We start from the raw sequence: 27316 nt of genomic DNA on the forward strand, positions 1-27316 counted from the left end.
ACAACACAAAACCACCTGATCGAGGAAGAAAGCTGTCATGTTTTTGTCGATGACAATGCTTCATCAAGATTAAATAAATGCTGCTTTTTAAACGTTTGAGCGGTTCCAGGCATAAATTCTTTAAAAGACGTCCAATAGTTTTGATTGAAGCATTTAGGGGAACCTTACACAGATACTGTATTTTAACGTGTTTGCCATTGTTGTGAGACGTTAATAAATGATGGTTGCACACCGGTCTGTTAATGTGAAGCTATCTCCACGTAGGCGTAGACGATTTTCCTAAAAAAGCGCATCACGATCTTTTTAACAGAAAATCACGATCCTTGATATGAATTGCGATCTTCTTTATAATTTTAGACCCAGGCTCAAACATGCCCATATGACCTTATTATTTGTACAGTTTAAAGCCGCTCTATGCAATTCGGCGTTTTTGTAATTTCCCACTCTAGAACTCCAAAGATAATGACCAGGTAATGTTTCACAATTTCATACAAATATTAGGCTACGACATAGTCTACTAAACTACAGATGATGTTAATAGGATAATAAGAAGTTTATTCCAAGTGTAAAGTGCATATAATAATAAAGTACCGCGTTTGCTAGCTTATAATGTTTTTACATGATTGCAGCTAAATCACAAGTAAACATTACAAAATGCCATGACAAAGTTAATTGTGTACGTTGCATTATCTCATAACACTGTTCGTTATAATGTCACTATACATGATTATTGGTATTTATTATAATAGTTTGCAAATTGTGCATGTTTACACTATTTACAACCTCTAGGCTTATTTATGTCCTGATAATTATGTGAGATATTGACAACTGTTGTCATGATAATTGCATGACATACTACAAGCAAGCGCAACAACATACAACATAGTCCGCAAACAAGTTTACAAATAAGAGATTTACTTACTAGTCCATCATCAAGATCGCCAGATCAGCATCCCTCCAGTGCTGTCTTTTAGCTCACGCCAACGAGTAAAAACCTGACCGAGTGGGACTCTTGTCCGGTGCCTAACGCGGTCAGATTCTCTTTTCCTTTTCCTACTCGCTTCCGAACGCGCTTTCTTAACTTTTAAATAGTTTAGCCTCTCGTCTCAAATTCGCGCGTGTAGTTGTTGTTATAGGCTTGATCGACTTCATGCAGAGCTGCAAGAATCGACAGCCAGATGACGTCAAAGTGCCGTCTCGGATCATTCTCGCTGTACTTTGACGTCATCCGGCGGTCGGCTCTTGCAGCGCCACACAAAGTCGAAAAAGCCTAACGTGTGTGACGTCATTGCCGTAAAGCAAGTCCTGATTCTCGCGAGATTTGTCAGGGGCGGTTCTCTCAAGCTTACATTGCTGGTTTTGGTAGCGGCGTCCTCCCCGAGCTTCAACAGGAGGATGATTCGCCTTACTATGACTTTGTTTACCACCGAAATAACTTTAAAGCTGTTATATTAAAGCTGCGGTCGGCAACTTATTTTATCATATTTTTTGATCATATTCACTGAAACCAACACTATGCTCCGATAGAACAACATCAACTAGACTGTTTAAGAAAAAAACCCGCGCTTCTAGCTCCACCTGGAGCCTGTTATTTGTTTTGCAAAAATCCACCGCTCCCGGTTCATTTGGTCCAATCAGCGCAGGCTGGTTCATTTGGTCCAATCAGCGCAGGGCTGTGTAAAATCTGCCTGTCAATCACAGTACCTGCACGCGCCACAGATCCCCATCCCCCTCGCGCGCGTTACAATATCACGTGCATCCGCCTGAATTCATAGTTGTTTTGGTTTGAACAGCGTGATGGCAGAGAGAACTTTCAGTAACAAACTTCCGATTTCTCGGTTAACAACTAGAGCTAGGAAAACAACCAATGAAAAGAAGGAAACAAAGATAGAAAGCGACTGTGACCGTATTAAAACTAGGATCAATATCGGACCGGCATTTGAAAGGAATCTACGAGATTTCAAGCTGGATGCAGAGCTTGCCACATTTCTTCTCAACAGGTAATTGTGCTTTATCAACCATTGATTGTATTTCGGAGTGTTATGTAAGTAATCTAAGTATTCTTGCTAAGTATGCGTTCACAATAATACTTTTGCACACGCGCTGACGAGAACGTGCTCTGAGGGAGGTTGCTCGGAGGTAGTGGGGGAGGGACATGAAATTGTAAACATTTGGAAACTGCTCAATCCTCCAGAGTTGCCGACGGCAGCTTTAAGGTAAAATAACTGCATAGTGTGTCTTTAAAACACTACATTACATCTCATTGCATATTTTGTTCATAGTAATTTTCAACTCCTCTAACTCATCTGTTAGTAATAACATAATTCAGACTTCATAAGATGATTTGATTCATTGGTGAACAGAAAACACAAAATGTTTGAGCAAGTTTGTTTGCTCAGCGCAGTGTTATGTATGTGTGCACGTGTAGTGTTTGAGCGTGCAGCATTTCTTTACCCAGAGTGCTTTTCTGAACAAAACATGTGAAATACATGACAACTAAATGCAGAGTCAAGTGTTTATGTACAGTGGTTTTTACCTATACGATATACGATATTATCTATACGATACTTGCTGTGCGACTCAGACACATTATTTGGAAGAAATTGATAAGATACAATAGGCATAGATCCACATTAGGCAATAGTGCATTATGAAAAACCCATTTATTCCTATGAGAAAAACAGGGAGAAATCCTCTTTAATAGACATTTTTAATCAATGAAAAGATATTGGTATATGCTCGTAAATTAAGCATATGTTTAGGGCCAGTTAATGGTTAAATTAACATTTGAAAATGACATTCTGAGGTAAAGCAGCATTCAGATACTGAATATTGGCTATAAGGCTTTCAAATGGTATACTGGCTGTCAAGATAAACTATGTTGTTGAAAGACACGCTGTTTTGTTAAAGCTTACCCATAAGTGGTCATTATGTCCCATTCATATAAAATTTCACTGCCCCCAAAATGATTTCTGATCAATATACTGAAATAAAGGGGGCAATTCAGCCGGTGGAGTGGTCTGCGCATTGAGGGTCACGTGGAGTGGGATATTCTCAGCAGGGCTTCATCTGAAATATAGACCCGCCAGGATTGATTTGCAGTTCCCTGTGGATTAGTGCTGTCTTGAGAAGCCATTCACGTACTGCTGTAGATAGGACGAGAAAGAAGCCTCATTTTTTTCTTTTTTTCAATTTCTCTGTTATTTGACCCTTCCTCTATTTTTCTCTTCTTTTTCACTTTGATGATGCAAACACCTCATACTGATCTCTGATCTGATCTGCGCCTGCTCTGCATTGTGTTCAGCATTTTGGAGTAGTTGCCTTTTCACCCCTTGCTGTTTTGTATCAAGGCTATATACAATACCAAAACAAGTTGCGTAGAATGTGTACTATGCAAAATGTTAATGCAATTGAAGAGGCATGTATGACTTTTATCAAACGGCAACTTTCCCAAAAGATTATTGTACTATATGCTGTCTTTTATAATTAAGTTCCATAATTATTGTATTTGTTTAAAATGTTGTGGCAGATTGGTCACGTCTTGTTACTTCCAGAAAATTAAATAGGTGCTTGACACCCTTAATAGAGAGATGAGATTTTTTGAGAGTATAACTTGGTCTTCTGAAAACAAATTTAGCAATTAATTAAAGCTAAGATTATACTCATTTCATGTCCATTTGTGTTACAATGCCCTATTCAGGTATTTTACATATGAATATTCATAGATCAGGTGTCTATTACTTCTTTTATTATGCAAATGTGAGGTTTGTATTGTGATTCATTCAGTCTTCTACTATTGAAGAACCTGCATAAAGCCTTCATAGGCTCACAATACTGCATTCTTTTCATAGTAAAAGATCACATATACCATTTCTATCTTTGTACACAATTTTCTTTCCTCTCTGTCTTTCTGATTGCTTTTAATTAAGCGCCATGGTCACTACAGGGCGCAACAATAAATATTTTGCATGTTTTACAAATGTTTGCAGTCCCATTACAAAAATATTTTATTGTTAAAAATATATTCAAATATTATAATTTTTTGTGTAACACAATATGAATGTCTGTCTTATGTAAGTAGTTGGTTTGCATTGAATATGAAGCTTTCAAATATATGTGCCCAGCATACTTCAAAAAGCAATTTTAGTCCCCCTCTTACATCTTCTGTTTCTTGTATCTACTGTAATTATCATTCATACTCCGGGGACCACATGTGATTTACAGCATTGCAGAATCTTTTCCTTTACTGATCCGAATACAGTGAGCTGCTTATTATCTGTCTGCTGCTATTTTTGTGCACTTTAAATAATTGTTACTGTACAAATGTTACAGATAGATGTTAGATGTCTACCACTTAATGTTTCAGTCTTTTACATTTATGGATTTGACAGACGCTTTTATCCAAAGTGAATTATAGTCCATTACACTGTATGCTTTTTATCAGTATGCCTCTATACCGTTACAAAGTATGTTAATTTCTTCTAATACATCCCATCTGTTGATTGAAATAATGCCCTACTGGTATACTTTCAGTCCTCAAATTGTAAAACAACAGATGTTTTATGTATTTCTATTTGTGGGGCGGTTTCCTAGACAGGGTTTATCCTAGTCCCAGATTAAAATGGATGTTTGAGCTGCCTTAATTTCAAAACACCATGTACTAACATATCTTAATGTATATCAGTGCCATTGTTTTGTCTCAAGATGCACACCAGTATTGCTTTTTGTAAGGTTTGTTTGTAAAAACTACTAAATTTCCTAAAATAACTAAGGCCTAATTAATCTAAACCCTGTCCAGGAAACCGCACCTTTACGTGTACAGTTTAAAGGTATGGTTCACCCAAAAATGAAAATCCTGTCATCATTTACTTACCATCATTTTGTTCTAAACCTGTATGAATTTCTTTTTTCTGATGAACACAAAAGAAGATATTTTGATAAATGATGGTAAGCACACAGCTGCGTAACCATTGGCTTCCATAGTAGGAAACCAAATGTTATTAAAGTATTATGATAAATGGTGAAGATATTTTAATTAATGATTGTAAGCACACCGTTGATGGCATAGATATGTATAAAGGCTAGATGTCTTGTCCGCGCTGCTGGCCAAATAAGTGAAACATCTGCATTTGGCGGCCATCTTACCACCGGCAGCTCGCTCACTCACTAGTAGCATTGAGTTTTAATGGTGCCGGTACTTTTAAATAAACACTTGCTTAAATTTTTACCAATTTTCAAACGGTTTGGTTTGTTATAAACATTAAAGATGTACATATGACACTGCATACTTATACTAAAAAAAATTAATGAAACATCCAGAATTATAGCCAAGTTAAAAACGTTTGTAAGAAACCAAACCGTTTGAAAATTGGTAGAAAATGGGGCAAGTTATGGTCATTTAAAAGTACCTACTGTCAGGAATGGCTAGACAGATGAACCCAGGCGCAGACACGGATAGAACACTGAACAGTTTATTGGACAAAACAAGAAAACAAAACCCACGAGGGGGTAAAACAAGACAATATAGACAGGACTGAATGAACACTAAACTGGACTATATGACATTAAACTAGACTTGACTGACTAAACACTAACAACAAACAATAAACTTGGCTTACTCAGTATTGACACAGTACGATAACAGACAGAACAAAGGGATACAAGACATATATATAGGGGAGACATAATGAGAGGGGCAGGTGATCACAGTTAACAATCAGACATGAGGATAACAAGGGAGCGTAGACAAAGTGACAAGACACGGGAAACACGTGATCTATAACAATACTGAGACCACGTGATCCCACACAAAACATGGGTCTGTCATGATCCTGCCTCAAGACTAGACTAGAACAATGACAGGAGGGCAGAATCATGACAGGACGCCCCCCCTAAGGAGCGCCTTCCAGACGGTTCTCAGGGGCACACTAGACACGAGACATGACAAACTGACCGAATGACAGACACCACGAAAACATGACAAATAAGATCAGCGGCAGACAAGAATTCAATACATACGGTTTAGGATGACATAATAAAAATAACAAACAAGTCAGGGGGGGTGGGGGAACAAAAAAGTTCACAGGAGGTGGTCCAGGGCAAGGCTTGGGGTGGGGAGTCCAGACCGGCTTGACAGGGGGCCTGAAACGGACAGGCTTGGTGGGGACAGGGCAAGGAGGGATAGTTCCAGGCGGATCAGACAGAGGTGGGGTAGGGGGCTTTCCAGCTGGCTGTGGCAAAGGCTGCGCTGAGGGCGGCAAAGGCTGCGCTGGTTGCGCTGAGGGCGGCAAAGGCTGCGCTGGTTGCGCTGAGGGCGGCAAAGGCTGCGCTGGTTGCGCTGAGGGCGGCAAAGGCTGGGCTGGTTGCGCTGAGGGCGGCAAAGGCTGCGCTGAGGGCAGCGGCAAAGGCTGGGCTGGCTGCGCTGAGGGCAGCGGCGGCTGGGCTGGCTGCGCTGAGGGCAGCGGCGGCTGGGCTGGCTGCGCTGAGGGCAGCAGCTGCGCCAGCTGAGTATCAGATGCCGGGGAGGCGGCAGCTGGCTGAAGAGCCGAGGACCCTTTCTTCCTCTTCTTTTTCTTCGGGCGCGGCGCAGAGAGTGAAATTGAAGGAGGAGGTGTGGTGGGCATGACAGGCTCAGTAGAGGACCCCTCGGAAGGCGACTCCCAGGAGATCCTCCGCTCACGCTTTCCTCTGAGACCGTCTGGCTGTGCTGAGCTGCCGAGGATGGGGGCAGAGAGAGCCGGGTCCTCCTGCGTTGCCACTCCAATAATTAAACCCTCAGGAATGGGAGGCAGTGGGCTGGACAAATACCTTGGAGGTGGCGTACCACTATGGTCCTGTTGCTGCTGTTGTTGGGCGAGGTGGTCTACCAGGTCCCAGTAGGGCAACTGTAGCAGACTCTGTCGTTCGTGGAGAGGAGGAGGGTCGTTCAGACCAGCCACCAAATAGGCACTGGCCAGAAACTCGGTGTAACACCCCCTACTACGCTCCACTGCCAGGGCGTAGTCCATGAGAGGAAGCTCTTGTTGGGGTGGAAAGGGCGCTCTACCTGAGAGCGTCTGGGTGGAGATGGATCTCCACCACTCCGGGTCCGAGGCGCACAGCATGGCTGAAGGGGCTGTCTGCTGGGTTCAGTTTTGCTGGTATCGTTCTGTCAGGAATGGCTAGACAGATGAACCCAGGTGCAGACACGGATAAAACACTGAACAGTTTATTGGACAAAACAAGAAAACAAAACCCACGAGGGGGTAAAACAAGACAATATACACAGGACTGAATGAACACTAAACTAGACTATATAACATTAAACTAGACTTGACTGACTAAATACTAACAACAAACAATAAACTTGGCTTACTCAGTATTGAAACAGACAGCAAACAGATCAGGATGACACAGTACGATAACAGACAGAACAAAGGGATACAAGACATATATATAGGGGAGACATAATGAGAGGGGCAGGTGAGCACAGTTAACAATCAGACATGAGGATAACAAGGGAACGTAGACAAAGTGACAAGACACGGGAAACACGTGATCTAAAACAATACTGAGACCACGTGATCCCACACAAAACATGGGTCTGTCATGATCCTGCCTCAAGACTAGACCAGAACAATGACAGGAGGGCAGAATCATGACACCTACACCATTAAACTCAATGGTACAAGTGAGAGAGCTGCCTGTGGTAAGATGGCCGCCAGGTGATGACGTTAGAGACTCCGCCGTAACACATCTAGCCTTTATAAATATCTATGGTTGATGGTACCCTTTGAATTCCAGTGTATTTGTTTTTCTTACCATGGAAGTCAATGGTTATAATCAGCTGTTTGCTTACCGTCATTTATCAAAATATATTCTTTAGTGTTCATAATAAAAAAGAAATTCACACAGGTTTAGACCAACACGAGGATGAGAAAATGATGACAGAAATTTCATTTTAAGGTGAACTATCACTTTAAGGTTTGAAAATTCATGCCAAAAGAATAGTTAAAAAATCTTTAAGTTAACTAATATAGCATTATTACGCACCTTGATGAATATTTCACCCAAAAATGAAAGGTCAGTGTAAATTATGAAATAATTGTTTGGGTAAACTATGCCTTTAATGAGTCTCTTTGTCAAGTTGAGTTTTCCTGGATAACTTTTCATGTAATGAAATGCAAGAATCACAAATTATGTCAGTATTTGTTTTTGTTTTGGGTCCAGTAATTCTCTAATGCAGCATTTCCCCTCTGGGTGCATTGCAAATAGCTTTATAGTAACTGCTTATACAACTGGTATGTGCTCTAAATTCAGTATGGACATTTTATTTCTGCATGTAAACACCCACAAGAGTTCTTCCATTTCTGCATAAAAATGATGAATATCCATGAATATCCATGTCAGGTTTTGGGTCATGTGACAATACAGTATACAAGTTAACAAATGCTCTGCATGCTACTGTATCTATCATACTTTTTTTAAATAGAACACAGCAGAAACCCATTGATTTACTACATATTCAGTACAGTAGTATATTATTTTAAAGACAGCAAGTGTTTAATATTCATCAATCTTCTCATGCTAAGAATATCCCTCGATACATTTTCTTCAAGTGCATGGAATATTCTCCTTAAAACTGAATGAAATAGCTAATATAATCACTTGTCTGTAAAACTAATTGTGTGCTGCTTGTTGTCTCTGTAAAGCAATAAAAATCACTTTTGTTTAAAGACATATCCCACAGCCATCCAATAGTTGTTTCCATGGAAACCAGTCCAGATATCATTCTTTAGTCAGTGACAGATCAAGGTTTCTCTAAGCATTTTCCTGCTAATCTAGAAGTCTGTGAATGCAGAATACTGAACCTCGTCTGTCAGCACTGGCAACATCATATCTAACGCAGCTTTAACACATTGCTGTTAGATAAGTGTGCTGCAAAAGGTCATCACACAATTTGTCAGTATCTCTGAAGAGTAGTTGTGTGATGGGCTTGATCTTCAGGCCACCAAGTGCTCACACACATTCACCAATTAAGTTGGTTTAGGCAAGTCATAATGATCAAATATCGATTCTATTGTGTACGTTCCAAATAGGTTGTGCATTCCAATTAATTTCAATTCAACTGCAGTTGGTTTTTTTTATTTAAACCTTCATAACTTAAAAACATAATACAGCTAATTAGCACCATAAAACAAAATAATAACATGATAACATAATAATAAACATGTTTAGACAAAAATGTAAAAAAATGGATTTATCTCATTTTGCACCGAAACTCTTCATTTGCAGACGTTTACCTGCAGACAAGAGCTTGAGGACAAACTAGTCTTTTGATTTCAGCCATATGTACCAGTGGTCCTCTAAAAAAATATTAAACCGAGTCTGCCTCTTTAATGCTTGTACCCTTGGAATTTAGATATCAGCTTTCTGAGCAGGTCTTATTTATATTTACGTTCCCTCTGTGAAGATGCTTCAGTCAGCTCTGAGACTATAAACTCAAGTGATTAGTGCAGACAGCAGGATTGACTAAAATAAGCTGCTTCTCTCACTCGGTTGCTATCTGTAGGTCTCCCAAAACCGATATATCGGTTATCTGTTTAACTGCCTGATTTGTGCCAAATATAAGGTTTAATTTCCTATTTTTAGTAGATTTTAGTACATTTAGTGCATAATGCTGTGTACATCTTATTAAATTGTATTACATGCATATATCAACATTATTTCTGTCATTCTATTTATTGGTATCGGCCATTTAAAAAACATTAAAAAAGACTGGAGAAGGAAGTCAGTGTTCATTTGTTTGAAGTCATATAGATAAAGGCATTAACTTCATCCTCATTAAGCTCTATTAGTGTCCACAGAGAAAAAGAAAACCTGATAAATAATTGAGAGTTTGACCCTGAAACAACGGCTCTTACAGAAGAATGCTCTCCACTATCAGAATAAGGAATTTTATAGACATACTAGCACAACTGTTCATCTGCTTCGTTCATTTAGCCCAGCTGGTTCCTTCCTTTTCTTTTTTTGGGCTCTTACACACCATCTGCCTGAAAGCATAGAAAAGGACATTTCAGAGTATGCTGCAATAATAAAACCTGAAACAGTGAAATCATAGTATTTGCCTGAAGCAGATAAGATGCACCAATGGTGTTCAGATCTACTGAAAGACTCCATGAAATGCTTTAAAAAGTGCATTTAAAAAGTTGTGGCATGAGATAGCTATGGGCTATTAATTGCTACATTTACATTGATGCATTTGGCAGACATTTTTTTCTAAAGTGTCTTACAGTGCATCCAAAGTATGCATTTATATCATTATGTGTGTATCCTGGGAATCAAACATGACCTTTTGCAGGAACAGTGTGCTATTTTTTATTGCTTGTCAGTTGTGGTTATTATTACTGTGCATTCACACCAGACACGGAAGAGGCGGCAAGCGCGAGTGATTAACATGTTAAGTCAATGCAAAAACGCGAATAGGCATCCTGCGGCACGGAAGGCGCAGCTCGAATGACGCGGGATGTGCAGAGGGCGTTGATGGCGGTTTTGCGCGACTTGAGTGTTGCTATGGGAAATGCGCGAGTTAAAAAATCTGGACATTGACGGATATTCGCGCCGCGATAACCAATCAGAAGCTTGCTGTAGTATTGACGTGATTACAGGAAGCGAGCGGAGTCACAGAAGCCCCTCCCATGACCCGAATTTCCGCATGAATGTCTCGAATGACTAGAATTTCATGCGCGAATGAAGCAAGTAAACTCAAAATATTCAAACGTCCATCTACGCTTGAATAGCGCGTTTTTGCCGCCTCTACCGTGTCTGGTATGAACGCACAGTTAGGGTATATTTTCATTATAGAAAGCATTTTTGGACAAAAGCATATTTTGCATATATGTGGCAAACATTGGGGGAACACAAGTGTGATTTTGTCATCATATAAATATTGTCTGGGTTGTATTGATAGTTTCAGTTAATTCATTCCCGTCTGCATTTTTTGTGATTTTCACAAACGTTTCACAAAATACCTTCCAGGAAAATGTTCTTCTATAAAAATATAAACATACAAATATATCAAATATAAGAACAGACCCTCTGCTTTCAAACAAACAAACAAAACGGGACAAAATGTTTCATCCTATCTTCATTTGTTCTCTTTTTATAGCCTCTTAAATATGGGTAGGTTATAAACATTTTAATTAATAGCATTTTTGTAAAATAATTTTGTTAGAGATCAGGTTCAGAACGATGATCAAAACATACACGGAGTTTAAAATGATGTTAAACTAGTTTTTGCTTCAGTTTTTTATCAATTGGCCATCTAGTGGATAATAGCGGAATTACAGATTACCGTAAAAACTCGTCAGGAAAGCATAATTGGCAGGGAAATGTTTTCTTTTAATTGACAAGATAACTCGTCAGTTGCAGGGAAAGAGTTATTGGGTAATAATGGGCAATTAAATATACTGTAATTTATTTTTACATTTACATTCATGCACTTGGCAGATCCTTTAATCCCAAAGCAACTTACAATGCATTACAAGTTATACACATTCTCAGTATTTGTGTTCCCTGGGATCGAACCCATGGCCTTTTGCTTTCCTAATGCAACCCTCCAACCCAGCATTGGGTCAAAAAGGGACACTGGGTTAAATTACCCCAGAAAATGGTTATATTTGACCCAACTATGGCTTAAAACAACCTGACATTTTGGGTTGAAACAGTACAGCATAGGTAAAATTACAAGCCAACTGGTTGGCTCTCGTCCCTTTTTGACCCAAAGCTTGGTTGAAAATAACTACAAGCTACAGGAACTCACATGCATTATGAGTAATCGACGTTTGTACATTGTACTCATGTAAATATATAAACATTTATTTTGTCAACATTTAGGAATGCACTTACATGTACTATACATGTTCATCATACCAGACTGAAAGCCACAAAACCTGTTGATTTCAAAGCAATGCATGTAAATTACAGGGTTGCTCTTCCGGTACATTAAAGACAAATGCAGCTTTGCCAAGCCGACCAAAGAAATTAGATGCCGGCCCTTTAATTACAAGAAAGGCCATACAACATTGAGATCGACAGATACAGTGAGTGGCAGAGAAGTAGCGGCCATAATGCATTTACATGTGTGTGTGGAATAGCATAGAGTAAAAACTCGTTTTGATTTTGCATGCTATTAGTCTGATTTACACTCTTGATTGACTTTCATGCAGATTGTTGTTGGTTTGTAAGAGAAATGAAGCCTACGTTTGCTTTCATTCCTTTGAGCCATCAGAGTTGTTTATAGATTATTCTAAGTAGCTGCTATTGACTGTGTTCAATACAGATATCCTCTGTAGTTTTGATATTGTGCTACTTTGTTTGCTACAATTTGTTATTTTTCATTTATTATTTACAGTCTGTCTCTTTCTAGTGCTCTTCAAATAAAAACTCATTCTTCATTCATTGATTTGAGCCTTGATTCGGTTATAAATCATTATGGTGGTGGAGAAGACGCATCCTAGAAGTAATAATTCTTATGCGATGGATTCCATATCTCAAATTAAATTATAAAATATCTGTAGCATAGACTGCAGTCTAGCATGATAATTTAATAGAGTCTGATCTGTATCATTGTCATTTATCATTTGGGATTACAACGTTACATGAATGTGATTAAGAGTACATTTAAACACACTGATTTATATTATGCTGCTTTCAATTATCGAGGATGATTAAAACATTCAGTGCATTAACAATAACCGCTTCATTCTTAAACTGTAGGGGAGCAGATATGAACAGGCAGCCAAGAATAACTGAGGTGATGATGTTGACATTTTTTATTTGTACAAAGACATTTCCTACACAAAGATAACACTCACTGTGCTTTCATTGGATGTCCACATGCTCCGGGGATTTGCAGAATGCTGAAGATAAACAAACATGAAAAGGGACAAATGGGAGGCAGAGGGTGATGAGTGTTACAGTAGATGCCCTTTTCAGATTTGTGTGACAGGTTTTACATTAGCATGTGTTTCATTTTTGTCATAGGAAATCCCAATCTGTTGGTAGGGGTGTGAATCCAGTCATGTGCACGTAATACTTTATATTTTTGGGAGCCTAGAAATAGACACAGTTTGTCAGTTTTACGAAGTACAAGAGTTTACAACCCCTCAAGTGTCTATATCTATATTGTGGAGGTTGCCAAGTATTGTCAGTCCTCACCAATTTCAGTTTTTTCTCACTCAGAGAGGTGGCCCAGATCGATCAGTTCCTGCAGGAAACAGCTGCACGTGAAGCCAACGCCAAAGTGCGTCTTCAGCAGTTCATTGAAGAGCTGTTGGACCGGGCTGACCGTGCTGAGAAACAGCTCCAGATTATCAGCAGCTGTGCCACAACTCCCAACGGCAGCCTGGGACACTGCAGCCTGCAGGGATCCAAACCTAATGGACGGCAGGTACAGTAGAAAAAAACCCATGGTGGTTTATTGGCCAATAACTGTTATGCAAAATAGTTTCAATTCTAGCTTGACTGCTGAAAATGTAAATGTGAATCAGTGTTGATAATCTCAAAGCATAGTTTAGCTATGAAAAATCATGCTGTACCTTGTAACTCTTGTACTGTAAATCTCGGACATGCTTTGTAATGGTTATGGTCTACAGTTACTGTGGAGCACAGTAAATAAATCTGAATTCAGCACTCCAAAAATGTCACTTACTAAATCGCCGTCTGCGGTTACCTGAACCCCCAGATACCTTAATGTGTTGATAGCTCCTACCAATTGTAAATAATGGAGCCATACAGACTGCATACAGATCACCAAGGACCAATCTGGCTTTTATTACCCGAGTAAACGCAATTTAAGACATTTTTGCACGGTCAGTAACATCCACACTCACTCCACTGTGAAACAAACTGAGTTAATGTGTCCCATAATATTTAAATAATTCAACTATATGTGTATGTTGGGGTGCTTTCACTATACAGCTTTGGTTCATGCAGATGACACATTCAGCATTCAAGCAACTACCCTTGTGACATCATCAGGGATTAATTCATTGCCCTCAATCCTTGGTCAGTCCTTGTGCTGCACAACGCTTGTGAGATTGACGGTCTCATTTCTGTGGGCACAACGCCCAGTGTGTGTTGGTAAAGGTGTGTGTGTGTCCTGTTAGCACTATGGTACCTTGCCTGGCCCACATTTTCTTAGGTTTATCACCCAGCCATCTAAAGCAGCTATTTAAAGCCACAGTATTTATATTTCTTCTGATTGCTGAGTCGTATACTTGCATATAAAATATATTTCACGAGGATAGGTCTGCTATAGGATGTCTTGTTAGCAGGCTGGCTTAGGGGCCATCCACACTAGGGACAATAACAAATAACTATATAAGGTACCTATAAAACTCATTCTAAAGCCTGGAGTATAGTCTGTTTTTAACATGTATGCATGTCTTAGCATAGATTATTTGACTCGTACGTGTACGCAGACGTTTGGTGCATGCGCATTGTGACAAAATGCAATGCATCTACTTGGCTACATACTACATTCTCCTGTACGCTCATGCCCGACCTACATGTACAAATGTGTGCGCCTACTATTCTGATTTTAAATTTGTGAAACTTCACAAAGCGTCACATGCACTGTACGCAGACCCTTGCGTATGCGTAAAATGGGACTATGCTTTGGTTTAAAAAATAAAGAGATGTCTATGGCAAAACTAAATGATAAAGATACAGAGGAGAAAGATATTTCTTCTTTGCCTTTATCATTAACAGTTTAGACAGCTCTGTGGTTTTATCTTGACACTATTTGATTTTGCTTATATTTTGTCTCTTTCTGATGTAGATATGCCTCTGTTTTGTTTAGTAGGCATCATGGTTGGAATAGACTCATCATAATGTCTGTCTCTGTTTCACCCACAGAGAAATTCCAGCATCTCCGGAGCATCCAGGGGAATGTACCAAGTGTCCGATCGCCGTTCCTCCCCTAGCACTGCGTAAGTCTTGAGATAGCAGAATTCTGGCTATTGACTTTTTTTTAAAAACAATATCAGTTGTTTCCAGCAACATCTAAAGTGGCTGGTTTAATTTGAGATGGTAAAGAATTTGATTTTACCTCACAATAAGAATCATAAATATTAGTTAAGTTTTTCTTTAGAATTATTTGAAGAAAGTGTACGAGGAGGCAAAATTTACTATTACATCACACACTCCCTTTTCTTTCAATCAAATGTTAAAGGTCCAGTTTTCCCTGTGTTTTTGAAGCCTTGATTTTGTTTACGGTGTGCAATATAACATATCTCGTGGGTAAAAAACAAAGTATTTTTTACAAAATTTACTTATCTCTGTAGCGCTGTTTTCACTGTTTTAAAAACGGGCTGATGTCTTCCTTGTTCTATGAAGTCCCTCCGAGTTATGATTGTGTAGCTGGTTTAGTGTGTTGTGATTCGACAGCAGCTTAGCTTAGCCAGAGCTGTTTGATTTTAGCTGGTGACTGGTATAGTGTTGGGCGATATGCCCCAGTTTGAGATCATCCTATTGTCAGCCTTGCGAGATTGTCGATACATGATATTATTGGGGGCAGGATAGTAGTTTACCAATTTATTTATTTATTTGTTCATTATTTTACTGTTTATGACAAGTCACTTGATTGATGCACAAAAAAGAAGCAAGGGCAACACTGTCATGACCACAACCTTCTTAGAACTGATGCCATTAATCCGAGCAGCAGAAAAGCCCAGGCGCTCAAAAATTTCCTGCATGCCAGGGAGCGGGAACAACACACTCGCCAATTTTATTTCTCTGCACGCTAACAACCTCTCTAGCACAAGGAAATGACAAAGCTGTGCATAGGGCAAGCTCATGTTCGAGTCCAAATCATGCACATTAAAGAAGGAGTCCATGCCGCGTGCATTCATGTTCGAGCAAGAGTCCAAGACGCGCGCATTAGTTTCAGGTGCATGCGAGAAGGAATCCGCATCCTCTCATGCGAGGAAAAGCCCGCAATGCGCATATTAATGTGAGGCTATGATGATAATAATAATAGTCATCGGCAACTATCGTCATGAACGCCTGCTATTGGCGATATGTCTGACGATCACCGATACATCATACTATTGTCTATCGGCACAAACCTAGCGACTGGCGTATTCTTGTGGACGGAGGTTAGTCAAATATTGCAATATATCACAATTTAAATAACTATAGAGATTAAACAGAATCTTAATAGTCTATCTTGAGTCACATATTGGTAAAATATTGTAACTTTGATTTATTTTAAAATGTGGCACCAGACTTTTGCAGCTAAATCTCAAATAACAAAGATTGCGTTTTATCTGCTTTATTCTGGAATCTGTCTGGTTTATGTGTCAAGGAAAAAACTGTTGCATTTACCTCAGGGTTAAACCACTCTGTAATATCTCAGACATGCAGATGATGTGTGAAAATAGTTTTTTAATGCACAGATACACACACACACACACACACACACACACACACACACACACGCACGCACGCACGCACGCACGCACGCACGCACGCACGCACACACACAAACACACACACACAGTTTGTCTGGCAAAGTAAAGTACAGTATGTCAAGGCATAGGGCCGTGAACTTATGACCGTGAGTACAGTCAGTACCCAAAGCTTTTGAAGAGACAGTGATGAGTGCTTATTTTAAATGTCTTTGCTCAGTCCTTCTTGTGTGTGTGTGTGTGTGTGTGTGTGTGTGTGTGTGTGTGTGTGTGTGTGTGTGTGTGTGTGTGTGTGTGTGTGTGTGTGTGTGTGTGCGTGCGTGCTTGTTTGTGTGTGTGCAGTATATGTCAGCGTATGTGCACAAACAGACTGTGGGTTTTTACAAATGCAAATTGTATACATTATTTACAGTAGATGTCATGAGTTTCAAGTCATGCCACTATGCGGACGTTAGCCGAACTTAACAGAGGTCATTTACTGTATAGTACACAGACCGTAGAAGTCTTAAAGGTACAGCAGCCCAAACTGTTTAGATGTAAGGGCCAGAAAGATAATGGAAATGTAAGGTTAAATTATGTCTATTTATGGTGCAAGAAATGTTGACCTGAAGGAAAATAATTAACTACTTCAAAAGGATAGAAAAGGACTTATTCAGATTATGAAATAACTGGCTACTAACCAACAGCACTACATTGTATATTTGAATAAGTTTTGTTTCATTCAAATGTTATGTTTTACAATCTTTTATGTCATACATTTTTGGGGGGGGTGGATGAGGGGTACAAGTAGGGGCTACCGTACACTAGGGGGACCACACGCCGAAAAAGTTTGAAAACCGTTGCCTTTAGGTACAAATATGTATTTGATACCAATATGTATTCTTGAGGTACAGGTAAGAACTCTTTAGGTGCAAAGCTATACTTTTTGAAAGGGTACCGGTCGAGTGACAGTACCCCCAGACAACAGTGTATAAAATAGGTGCTATATAACGCACCTTTGTGTTGCGTATCTTATAAAAGGTTCAGATCTGTGAATAAAATGGCACCATCTGTCTGTTGCATGTGCGTGTATGTCTGCTACGCATGGGCAGGCATGTGCATCGAGTCATTTGGTGCACTGACATGAAAGGAAGGAGAGTGGGTTGCAGAGTCTGTTATCCCTAAATAGTGACATCACACATGCCACAGGTCTTCCTCTTGAGTCAGACTAGAGAGAAAATATCAGACAGTATTTCATTATGACATAAACACCATCACTACTTATAATGACATAACATTCATCATGAGTATTTTAATACCACTTGTTTATGTAATGTTTAAGGGAAACCAACATGTGCCAAACATGTTCCAAATACGTAAGGAATAATTGACGACAGACCGTCAAATTATTCAAAAAAGTGTGCATTATTTTCAAATAATTCAAAGGAATAGGTCAATTCTTCCGCTTATACCATGGTTACCACAAACATTGGGTCTCATTCATTAATTATGCGTACACACAAATTTGTGCGTGAGATGTGCGTATGGATGTTTTCACGAACAACAAAAACTTTCGTATCAAAATGTCTTCTAAATGTACGCAAAAATTCAAGAAAACCTAAAACCACTCGTACGAAATAATCACGTACACTATAATCAAATACTAGGCTATAATTATAATGTTTATAATAACCTTGATATATATAATATACAATTTACGTGATTATATTTTATATTACAATATTTTCTGTATTATATATTATTATACATGATCTGTATTATTATACATTTATATTATACATTATTATAGTCTACTTATTTTTTCTATACATATAAAAAAGATGCACGTAATGACAAATTGTCATGCTTTCTTCCTCAATTTTTAAATCTCTATATAAAAGCATTCATGTGCGTACACATGTGTTGTGAATTAGGCGGAAAGTTTTCGTGAGAAGTTCAAGTGTGCGTATAAATACGAAAAACTTACGCAATTATAAGTGAATGAGACCCATTGCTCGTGTGGTTATTTTCAGACATTTGACAGGACATATGTGCGTTTATCCCAAAATAATGCATAACCGTAAAATATTTCTTAACCAATCGCAATAAGCATTCAACAGCCCTGTGGTATTATAAATAAATATTGAGTACCAGATATTAAAGCGGCAATCTCCGTAACTTTTGCCAGTCTATCAACAGCTCTGTTTACAATATGAAATTGCAGGTTACTTTACATACTTTTCTTTATGTGAGCTAAAGTCAAACTGACCTTACAGAGAAATCGTACCCAGTTTTTATGTAAAGGTTATTGTTAAATTACAGATTGCAGCTGTAATTTAGATGGTTTCAGCAGTAACAACATAAACACGCGGCTTTCATAGTCGTCACGTAACTTCCGGTAAACTCTGCGAAGAATAAATAACAACAAAGTCCTTTTAAAGTAGTTTATTTATATAACAAGCAAAATAAACAACACGTAGATTACATAGGAACCCAAAACATTTGTTATTTCCGACGATGTATTTGTTTAAGAGTTCAGTTTCAGCAACTAGTCAGACCATTAAACAAACAGAAACCGGAAGTAAAGTTCGGACCAGACTGCACGTGCGCACGATGAAACGGTCTATATAAAGTACAATGTCTCTAAGGTATTTAATTGATTCTGACTGACCCTGGTCTGTACAGGAAGTATTTTATGTGGTTTTTTAAACTTTTAGACTAGGAAAAATTGGTCGATATCTGTCACTGTGGTGGTACCCTTTTAAGTACACCTTTGCACCTATAGAGGTCATATTAGTACCTCAGAGATGCATACTGGTACCAAATGTATAGATATCTGTACCTAAATGGTACGTATTAGGACTTTTTTAAAGATACAAGCTTGGGACCATTTTTTTTTTTTCTTTTTTTTTTTAAGTTTGACAGTGTAATTGTGAAATTTCATTGTGGAACTCCATTACATTTATTATGCGTTGGTCGCTTACAGCTCAGATTTTACATTTATGTACCATTGGTATACACCATATATACAGTACATGGTATATATATTTTTTTACTACAAAAATGTATTAGTCTACAGAGTTGTTCTGTTGACTACAGTAACACTTTGTCTCTTAAAGGCTCAGTAAAAGTCTCTGAACTGTAACATCTGGAGAGTAACTAAGTGTCTGGCTGGAATCCCTTGTGGAAATTCTGTTCCTGCTATAAGCCTTAGATGAGAGCATTCCTTACCCACAATTCCATGCGAACTACAACACTGATTTAAGTTTAGTGATATCTCTTATAATAGGAAACTATACAGCCCTGTATCCTGAGGTCAGGCGTGTTCATTACAATACTTTCTTCTTTCCCAAACTTTTATGTAGATAGCTGTGACTTACTATGAGTAAATTCCTATTTTTAAGTTGATTTCATTAAAAAGTGTGCTTTGTGTGAATCACACCGGTGGCAGACATAGGAAGTGTTCAAGGTATCACATTCATTATTTCTGGTGATGTTGGAGGAAGTTTTTTGTAGTGTCTTGGTCTTGATTTAGTGTTGTGAACCCTGAGCTCAGTGCTGAGAACCATCATTAACTGAGAGGTGTTTTGCTTGAGAATGGCGGTGAGTCAACTATTATAAGTAAAAAAAATATAAGGAAATAACCCATTACTCATTCAGGCTAAAAAAATAACATTTTGTAAAGTTAAAGCTATTATTCTTTCTTACCACAGTTTAAGTCTCATATTTCTAAATTAGAGGGTGTGTGTTTATGCGTTGGTAGATTCTCATGCACTATATTTCAAATCTTACGAAGTCATAGAAAAGCTTTGTGCATGAACAAAAATCAAAATAAAAAATACGCACATATCAGTTATTTCTTACATATGTCAACTAGGGATGGGCATTCGATTAAATTCTTTTAGTCGATTGTCGGGAGAATTAACGATCGACTATCGATTAATCATTAATATTTTTATAATAAAAAATAATTATTTAACTTTTATAATTCAAAAATGTTGAATACAAAAATACAGCGCGTTTTCCTCCATGAGACCTTTATTACAAGATCAACTTGTGGCAAACAGTTAAACTACATTTAGTTAGACAAATGGAACATATATGCGCTTGAATATGCGGTGCTCTAAAGCAGCGGAACCTGCAGCTGCGAGCCGCATTCTTAAAAAGAGACCTCATTTGTTCCAAAAAATCATGACCTCTTCGTGATTTTAAAAAAAAAAATCAAAACGGAAGATCACAGATAACGGAGTATGGTGTCAAATATTGCACCCTGTGGTAAAATGTTGAATTGCTGCCACACAGTGAAATTAATTTAATTGCTTCAAGACACACGCTAAGCTAGGCAACGCAACCTGCATTAGATAAAAAAAGTATTCGATTAATCAATAACAAATTAACGTAATCGACTAAATTCTTAACGATCAATTATCGATCGTCGATTAATCATGCCCATCCCTAATGTCAACTAGGGTGACCATACTTTATTATTATTAGTACAGAAAAGCAACCATTACATTTTAAGGTAAGAATTAAACTACAATTGTATGTCTTATGTTTTTAACTGAATGGCGTATGCCAGGGGTCGGCAAGTAACTTTGGCCGCGGGCCAATATTTTTTTTAGCCAGTAGATGGCGGGCCAACTGTTGTTGGCACACTTACGTCTTATTTTGAATTAGCCTAGTATAGGCTATCTGATCTTTTGTCAAGAAACATTGTCTTTATTTCCTATTTAAAAGACGAAAGACGGCATTAAAAATGGCTAAAAACATGGTAATGGGTCTGTGTATCATTCATTCAATCGTTTTTTTTTTCAAATTAAAAACAAAAATGAAAAAATTAACCACCACAGGTTTTCTGATTGTGTGCTCAGATAAAAAAATTAATTACTGGATTAGACATTTTTTTTATTTAACTCCTTTATAGGCATAATATATCAATGAAATCATTTTAAACAGATCAAGTACTATAGTGGTAATATTACAGGCATTTGTGCTCTCATGAAATACTCTTACAGTCCGACTTTTGAACTATTCCTTTTTTTATTAATATTTAACCGGGACACACACATACACACCTAAGGTTTAAGGAGGTCTCCGCTGGATTGTTTTTTGTCCAGCTCCGACAAGGTTCTATTCATAGATTCATTTGTGTTCACCCGCTTTATTTCCCGACCTGACGGGTCCGCAAAACTTAACGTCACGTTTCGTTTCCAGAATCTCACATTCAACTGTCTCTAACGAAAAGAGACAGATAATTTTAAATGTTATACAAAAATTGTGTTCGTGCCAATAAAAATATTATTTTAACATTGTATTCATTGTATTTATAATGAAATATAAATAATAAATTAAATAGGACAAAGCCTCTCACTCAAATTTCTCACCATCATAAACCGAGTTGGTTGCGGAGTTGCTGTTCAAATTGCTGAACATCCTCCTTTGCCAAATTTATAACGTTTTAAACGGAGGTAAAGATCAAAGAACTATGCGTTAGGAAAATTAATAATGGCTTTATTTTAATAGACATGTAAAACCATATTTTGGCGGATTACTTTCATTTTTTTAACGAATTTACCTGCCCATTTAGTCTTAATAATTAACGGTAAACGAACTTGACTTGCTGTTTTCGAAGGCAGGTCGAACCTTAGGTCGGGTGCTCGAGCCCCAAGTTCAAGTAGCAGAAAACAACAGTATTCCTTTCAAATCTACTTTAAAAGTGTATTAGTTAAAATATTATTGCAGTAAAAGAGTTTATTTTTATCATATTTTGTAGTGGTTTCTAAAAGCCAGCAATTACTTTTCAGTAATTTGCAATGTCACGGAGTTTAATGTCTTCACGCGTGATGAATTGACATGATTTACGAGGTAAATTTGCAAATGATTCATGAAGTCATACCTCTGCAATTATTTGATCGATTGTGTTTTAGAAGAAGCCTATGCTCAAACTCTAATGACAGTTATGATCGCGGATGCGCTGGTAGAGAAAGAGAACGAGAAAAAGCGGCCCGTTAAGATAGCTATTATACGCATTTTTTTCAGGACATTCTTGCTATTTGTCAGTGTAGCAATAAATAATAATAATAATATACGCGAATAAATAATAATGAAAAAAGTTCAAAAGTCGGACTGTAAGCGAATGAGACTTACAGGAAAGCATGGTTGCTATTCAAACCCTTATAAAAACCCTTATTAAAATGTAATCTGTTAGTACCTGATCTGTTTAAATTTATTTCATTGCTATATGTCTGCTAAGGTGTTCAATTAAAATTTGTCCGAACCCGTTTTCATTCTTTTTTTTATTTTTGATCTGAGCGCACATTCAGAAAACGAGTCGTTTGATTTTAGTTCAGGAAATAAATAATAGAAAAACAAGTCGTTTTTCTTTATTTTCTTTTTGGTTTTGATTTGAAAAAACGAATGAAGGAATGATACACGGGGACATTTTTGTAAACTGTTATTGTAAAATAAAAAAGTCTGATTAAAAAAAAAAAAAAACGGACTTCAAATTAATCCGGCGGGCCAGAAAATATTGCTGGCGGGCCACTTTTGGCCCGCGGGCCGCCAGTTGCCGACCCCTGGCGTATGCGGTCAACAAATACGACTTCCGGAAGACCGACCGAAATCCTGGCCAGGACGTGTCCGGGAAGAATGGCACGTATGGTCACCCTAATGTCAACTAATTATTAGCAAGGCCTGATTCCTGATCTTATCGTTTTAGCTCATAACATTTTTTAAAGGCATAAATAGTTTCATGAATTAAAAAACATCAATATCGTGGCTGTTTTTTCTCTAAACTTCCTTTTGGACTTTTCTTAACAGAGCATCGGGACGAGGAAAGTCAGTGTCTCAAGGTTCAGGAGGTTATGACAGTGACAGCGTGGACCTCCATGCTCTGGAGGACTGCCCTGATGCTCAGTACTATCACGTCCAGTGCCGGCTTGGGGAGGGAGGCGGAGGAGGCTACGAAAGAGCAGGCGCTTCTCGGAGTTGGGGTCTCCGCAAGCAGGCCATCCAGAACTGGCAGCGCCGGCCATACCGGAACAGCACAGAGGGAGAAGAGGGTGACGTGTCAGATGTGGGCTCCCGCACCACCGAGTCCGAAGCAGAGCTGTGGGAGCAGGACAGGAGAGCGGAGTGTCAGCAGCACGCGGCGAGCCGTGGGGGATACAGACTGGCTTCAGGTGCGCTGACCCGAGGAGTAAAGATCTTTCTGTCTGTCTATCTGTCATTTTGCAGTATGTTACTGTGTGAGATAAAAGCTTGAATACCAGTTTTTTAGGCCCAGGGCTCTGGGTCCCACTGTGCTCACTTTCTAAACAATGACGATACAGTGAGGTCAGAAGATCAGGACGCCAACCGAAGGAAATTATGTCAGCATGAGCGCGAATGCCGTCAGGACAACAGGCCAGAGAGCAGTAAGAGCATGTGTCAGAAAGCCATGAGTAACGTTCAAAGTTTTCCACCTACTGACTCCAAGTCAGCGTAGGAAGAGTGTAGCGTGAGTAACAGTCTGCATAATCCCAAACCATATGCATCACAAAGAATGGGACCTGGGGTCATAAGACTGGGGCTAGTTGTCAGAAGGGCACACAAGTGTGTTTTCTCTTGCGGTTGTTTTGTATGTTGGTTGCAAGCCCCTAGGCTAGTTCAAGAACCTCTTTGTAAATTCAGTGCTAAATTTCACTGTCGTCATACTTTGTTATAGCTGCTGGGTGAACAAAATGAAGAGGAAAATATAACCACACAGGATACATTAAGGCAATGGCTAACAAAGAAAATGTAGCCAAAGCATTTCTTCTTCATAAGATCCTTGCCTGACAGGCCAAACCCAGTCTCACGGAGTTGCGTATAAATAGCACAAAGTGTGAAGATCGTGCATACGATACGCCAGTCCTCCCCATTCACTTAAACAGCGTTTTATTTATTGGTTTCTCAATTTTTGTCGCTTGGGTTTAGGGTTAGAATAACTTTTTGTAACATAAAAATGACATCCTAACCCAAACCCCAATTCTAACCCCAACTCCAAGCGACCGTGGCTTAAAAGTAGACAAAAACCTGGAGAAATATATATTAGTATAGTATATTAACCTGATAAGGAACACTGTGCCGTACACGGTACACCCCTCCCTTGCACGTGAGGCTGCATAAACGTCATTGTAACTTTGAAGCATTAAATCTTCAAAATATATGGTCATGCGGCACATCGTTGAAAAGCTTAGACTTTCAGGATTCCATTAAGCGCACACAAAGCATAATATGATTTTTAGCAGTCATAAAACTGTAATCTAGTTTTTAGTTAACTGAACCGGGCGGCGCAGATTTAGGATATTTACTTACCTTCAAAATCTTCCCTTTATTCGCTTCAGTGAAATTGTCCAAAACAAATTGTTTATTAATCACCCAAAAGTCCAAGGAAATGGAATATCCAAGCCTTTTAATCCAAAATGATGTGTTCATCTCACAATCTTGACTTTTCTGACCGAATTACGATATAAATAGTGTATACAATTAGTTCACTAATGGACATTCGTTCGAATCTCACTCTTCATTCACAATTTATAATGAATATATTCGGATGTCACGTTTATTGTGCAACGTCTGAGGAACAAATACGCCCACCTTGTGGAATTTCAGCCGTTCCATAAGGGGCCACATAACCTCTTTAAGCAAATCTGAAATCTAACCCTAAACCCAATCGAAAATGGTTTAAAAACAGAAAAAAATTTAATAGAAAGACAAAAAAAGATGCGCCGTTTAAGTGAATGGGGAGGACTGACGTATCATATGCACACCAAATTGGAATTTGGCACATGTATTGCTCGATTTTCACACTTCGTGCTATTTATACGCATCTACATGAGACTGGGTAGTTGTTACCTTTTGAAATTGTGCTGCTTTATATATTGGTTTTATGTCATTTTACTTTCATGTTAACCAGGCTGTTAATAGGGTGACAATATGCCCCAGCACCTGTCAATAGATGGTTTATTACAATATTGCCAGTAAAGGTTTTAAACATTATTCTTTTAGTTAAGAACCTATACTGAGATTTAAATAATAAACATTATCTAGAGAAATATTCTTGTTTTTAACCATCAGATTGTGCAGGAGAAAATGTAACCTCTGCAGGATATGTTTTAATCAACTGACCATTCAGAGCTTTTTTCTTTCTTTTCTCTTTTAACTTTCTATCATGGCTAAGAGCAAGACTGTAGATGAAGCAGTCTAGTGAAATCTCTACCAGCAACCGCCCATCAGTTTACAGCTTCTCTGCTGTTGTTTAGCACCATTTGATCTTTTTTTTTTTTAAAGAGACAGCATCCTATTTCTGTGACAGCTTCTGGCAGATTTTTCTTGATAGATAGATGTGTAAATTTAGGCAAATGATGCAAACACATTTTTCAGAGGCTAAATCTCTTTAACATGGCTTATATGACTCAGGAGAGCCGTCTGTCAGGTGGGAACTGTTAGAGAGAGATGGTTGGCTGCTGAATGCATAATTTGGAGGATGTACAGCACCTGTGGGAGGGAGTGAGAACAGCCCATCCAGTCTTGGAACTATTCATTAATGTAGTTTTGGCGCCACTATATGGACATGTTTAGTATTGCAGCAACTGCTAATACAAATGTTCAAATATGTGTGGGCTTGAAAAGGTGCCATAGAATGAAAACCTGTATTTACATTGACAAATATGAATATTATGAGCCCTGTACATGGTAATGACATATGGTACTGTAAGCCTCAAACATGATTGTTTCCTCATTCTTATGTAAGCCTTGTGCATGCCAAAGTCAGCTGGAAAACAGGCCAATCTCAACATAACAGACTGTGACGTTACAGTCAAGATGTACGCCACAGCATTCAATTAATTACAATATTGTTACAATGCTAAAAAAAAGTTGTGACTGCTGAGTTAGAGCTATATGCTAGTTAATGTTGTATGCTATTGTTAAGGCTGAAGTTCTGGCTTTCGCGTCGTGCCTAACAACGCCCCTTAGCTGTTATAAAATGCACTGTAACCCACTGCTTCTTGGGGCTTATTGCTTTATTATTCCCTGTGTAATGTAGGATAATATCATAAAAATTCTAGACTTTTTAAGCACACGTGCTAAACTGTTTGCTTTAAATATTTATATCTTCTGTATGTGAATGTTGATTCATACCAAAATGCGTTTTTGCATATTTGTGTTCAGCACATGAAAATGTCTCGGGTTACGTATGTAACTGTTGTTCCCTAAGAAGGGAGCGAGATGCTGCGTCTCCCTTGCCATACTTCCCGCGTCCCTGTAACGCCGTCTTTGGCAATATTTCAGATAACGATTTACTTCCTGGCTCCCACATCAACCTGTTTTTGTCGTTAAGTCTCACAATTGGTTGGATTTGATATACACATTCCGCAGTGATGCAGCACGAGTTCCCTAAAAAGGGAACTGTAACAATATATCTTAAAAGGTAACACAATGTAACTTTGCTCTCACTTGAAAAGTGTCCCCACATTTAGTCCTTGAATTTGAGGATATTGCACCTGGAAAGTCCTTGAATTTGAAGTTAACTAAGGTGTGGGAACCCTGAATGCATTTCTCTTATTTTCTTGCTTTCTCTGTCTCTCTGAAGGAGGATATAAGCATTGCCGACACGACAAAAGTCCCTCTAAAATCAGTGAGGTGATCAGTCCTGAGGTGCTGAAGATGCGTGCCGCTCTCTTCTGCATCTTCACCTATCTAGACACTAAAACGCTCATGCGGGCCGCCGAGGTGTGCCGGGATTGGAGGTTTGTGGCTCGCCATCCAGCAGTGTGGACCAGAGTGCTGCTGGAGAACGCTCGCATCTCTTCAAAGGTTAGCAACACTATTCATACCAATACTTTATAGGCAAGGCAATGCAT

The 27316-nt window shown here is 38.6% G+C and overlaps 1 protein-coding gene across 3 annotated transcripts in view; it reads left to right on the forward strand.

Annotated features, from left to right (window-relative positions):
- The window catches only part of fbxo41 (F-box protein 41), a 61390-nt gene that overhangs the window by 16005 nt on the left and 18069 nt on the right, over window positions 1–27316 (forward strand). For all 3 annotated transcript variants that reach the window (XM_055204783.2, XM_055204781.2, XM_055204784.2), the window contains exons 3-6: window positions 13222–13429; window positions 14899–14972; window positions 23250–23611; window positions 27046–27269. In XM_055204783.2, coding sequence (XP_055060758.1) covers window positions 13222–13429; window positions 14899–14972; window positions 23250–23611; window positions 27046–27269 — 868 coding nt within the window. The remainder of the gene's footprint in view (window positions 1–13221; window positions 13430–14898; window positions 14973–23249; window positions 23612–27045; window positions 27270–27316) is intronic.

This window comes from Misgurnus anguillicaudatus, chromosome 3 (assembly GCF_027580225.2).
Source record: "Misgurnus anguillicaudatus chromosome 3, ASM2758022v2, whole genome shotgun sequence".
Classification (NCBI taxonomy): domain Eukaryota; kingdom Metazoa; phylum Chordata; class Actinopteri; order Cypriniformes; family Cobitidae; genus Misgurnus; species Misgurnus anguillicaudatus.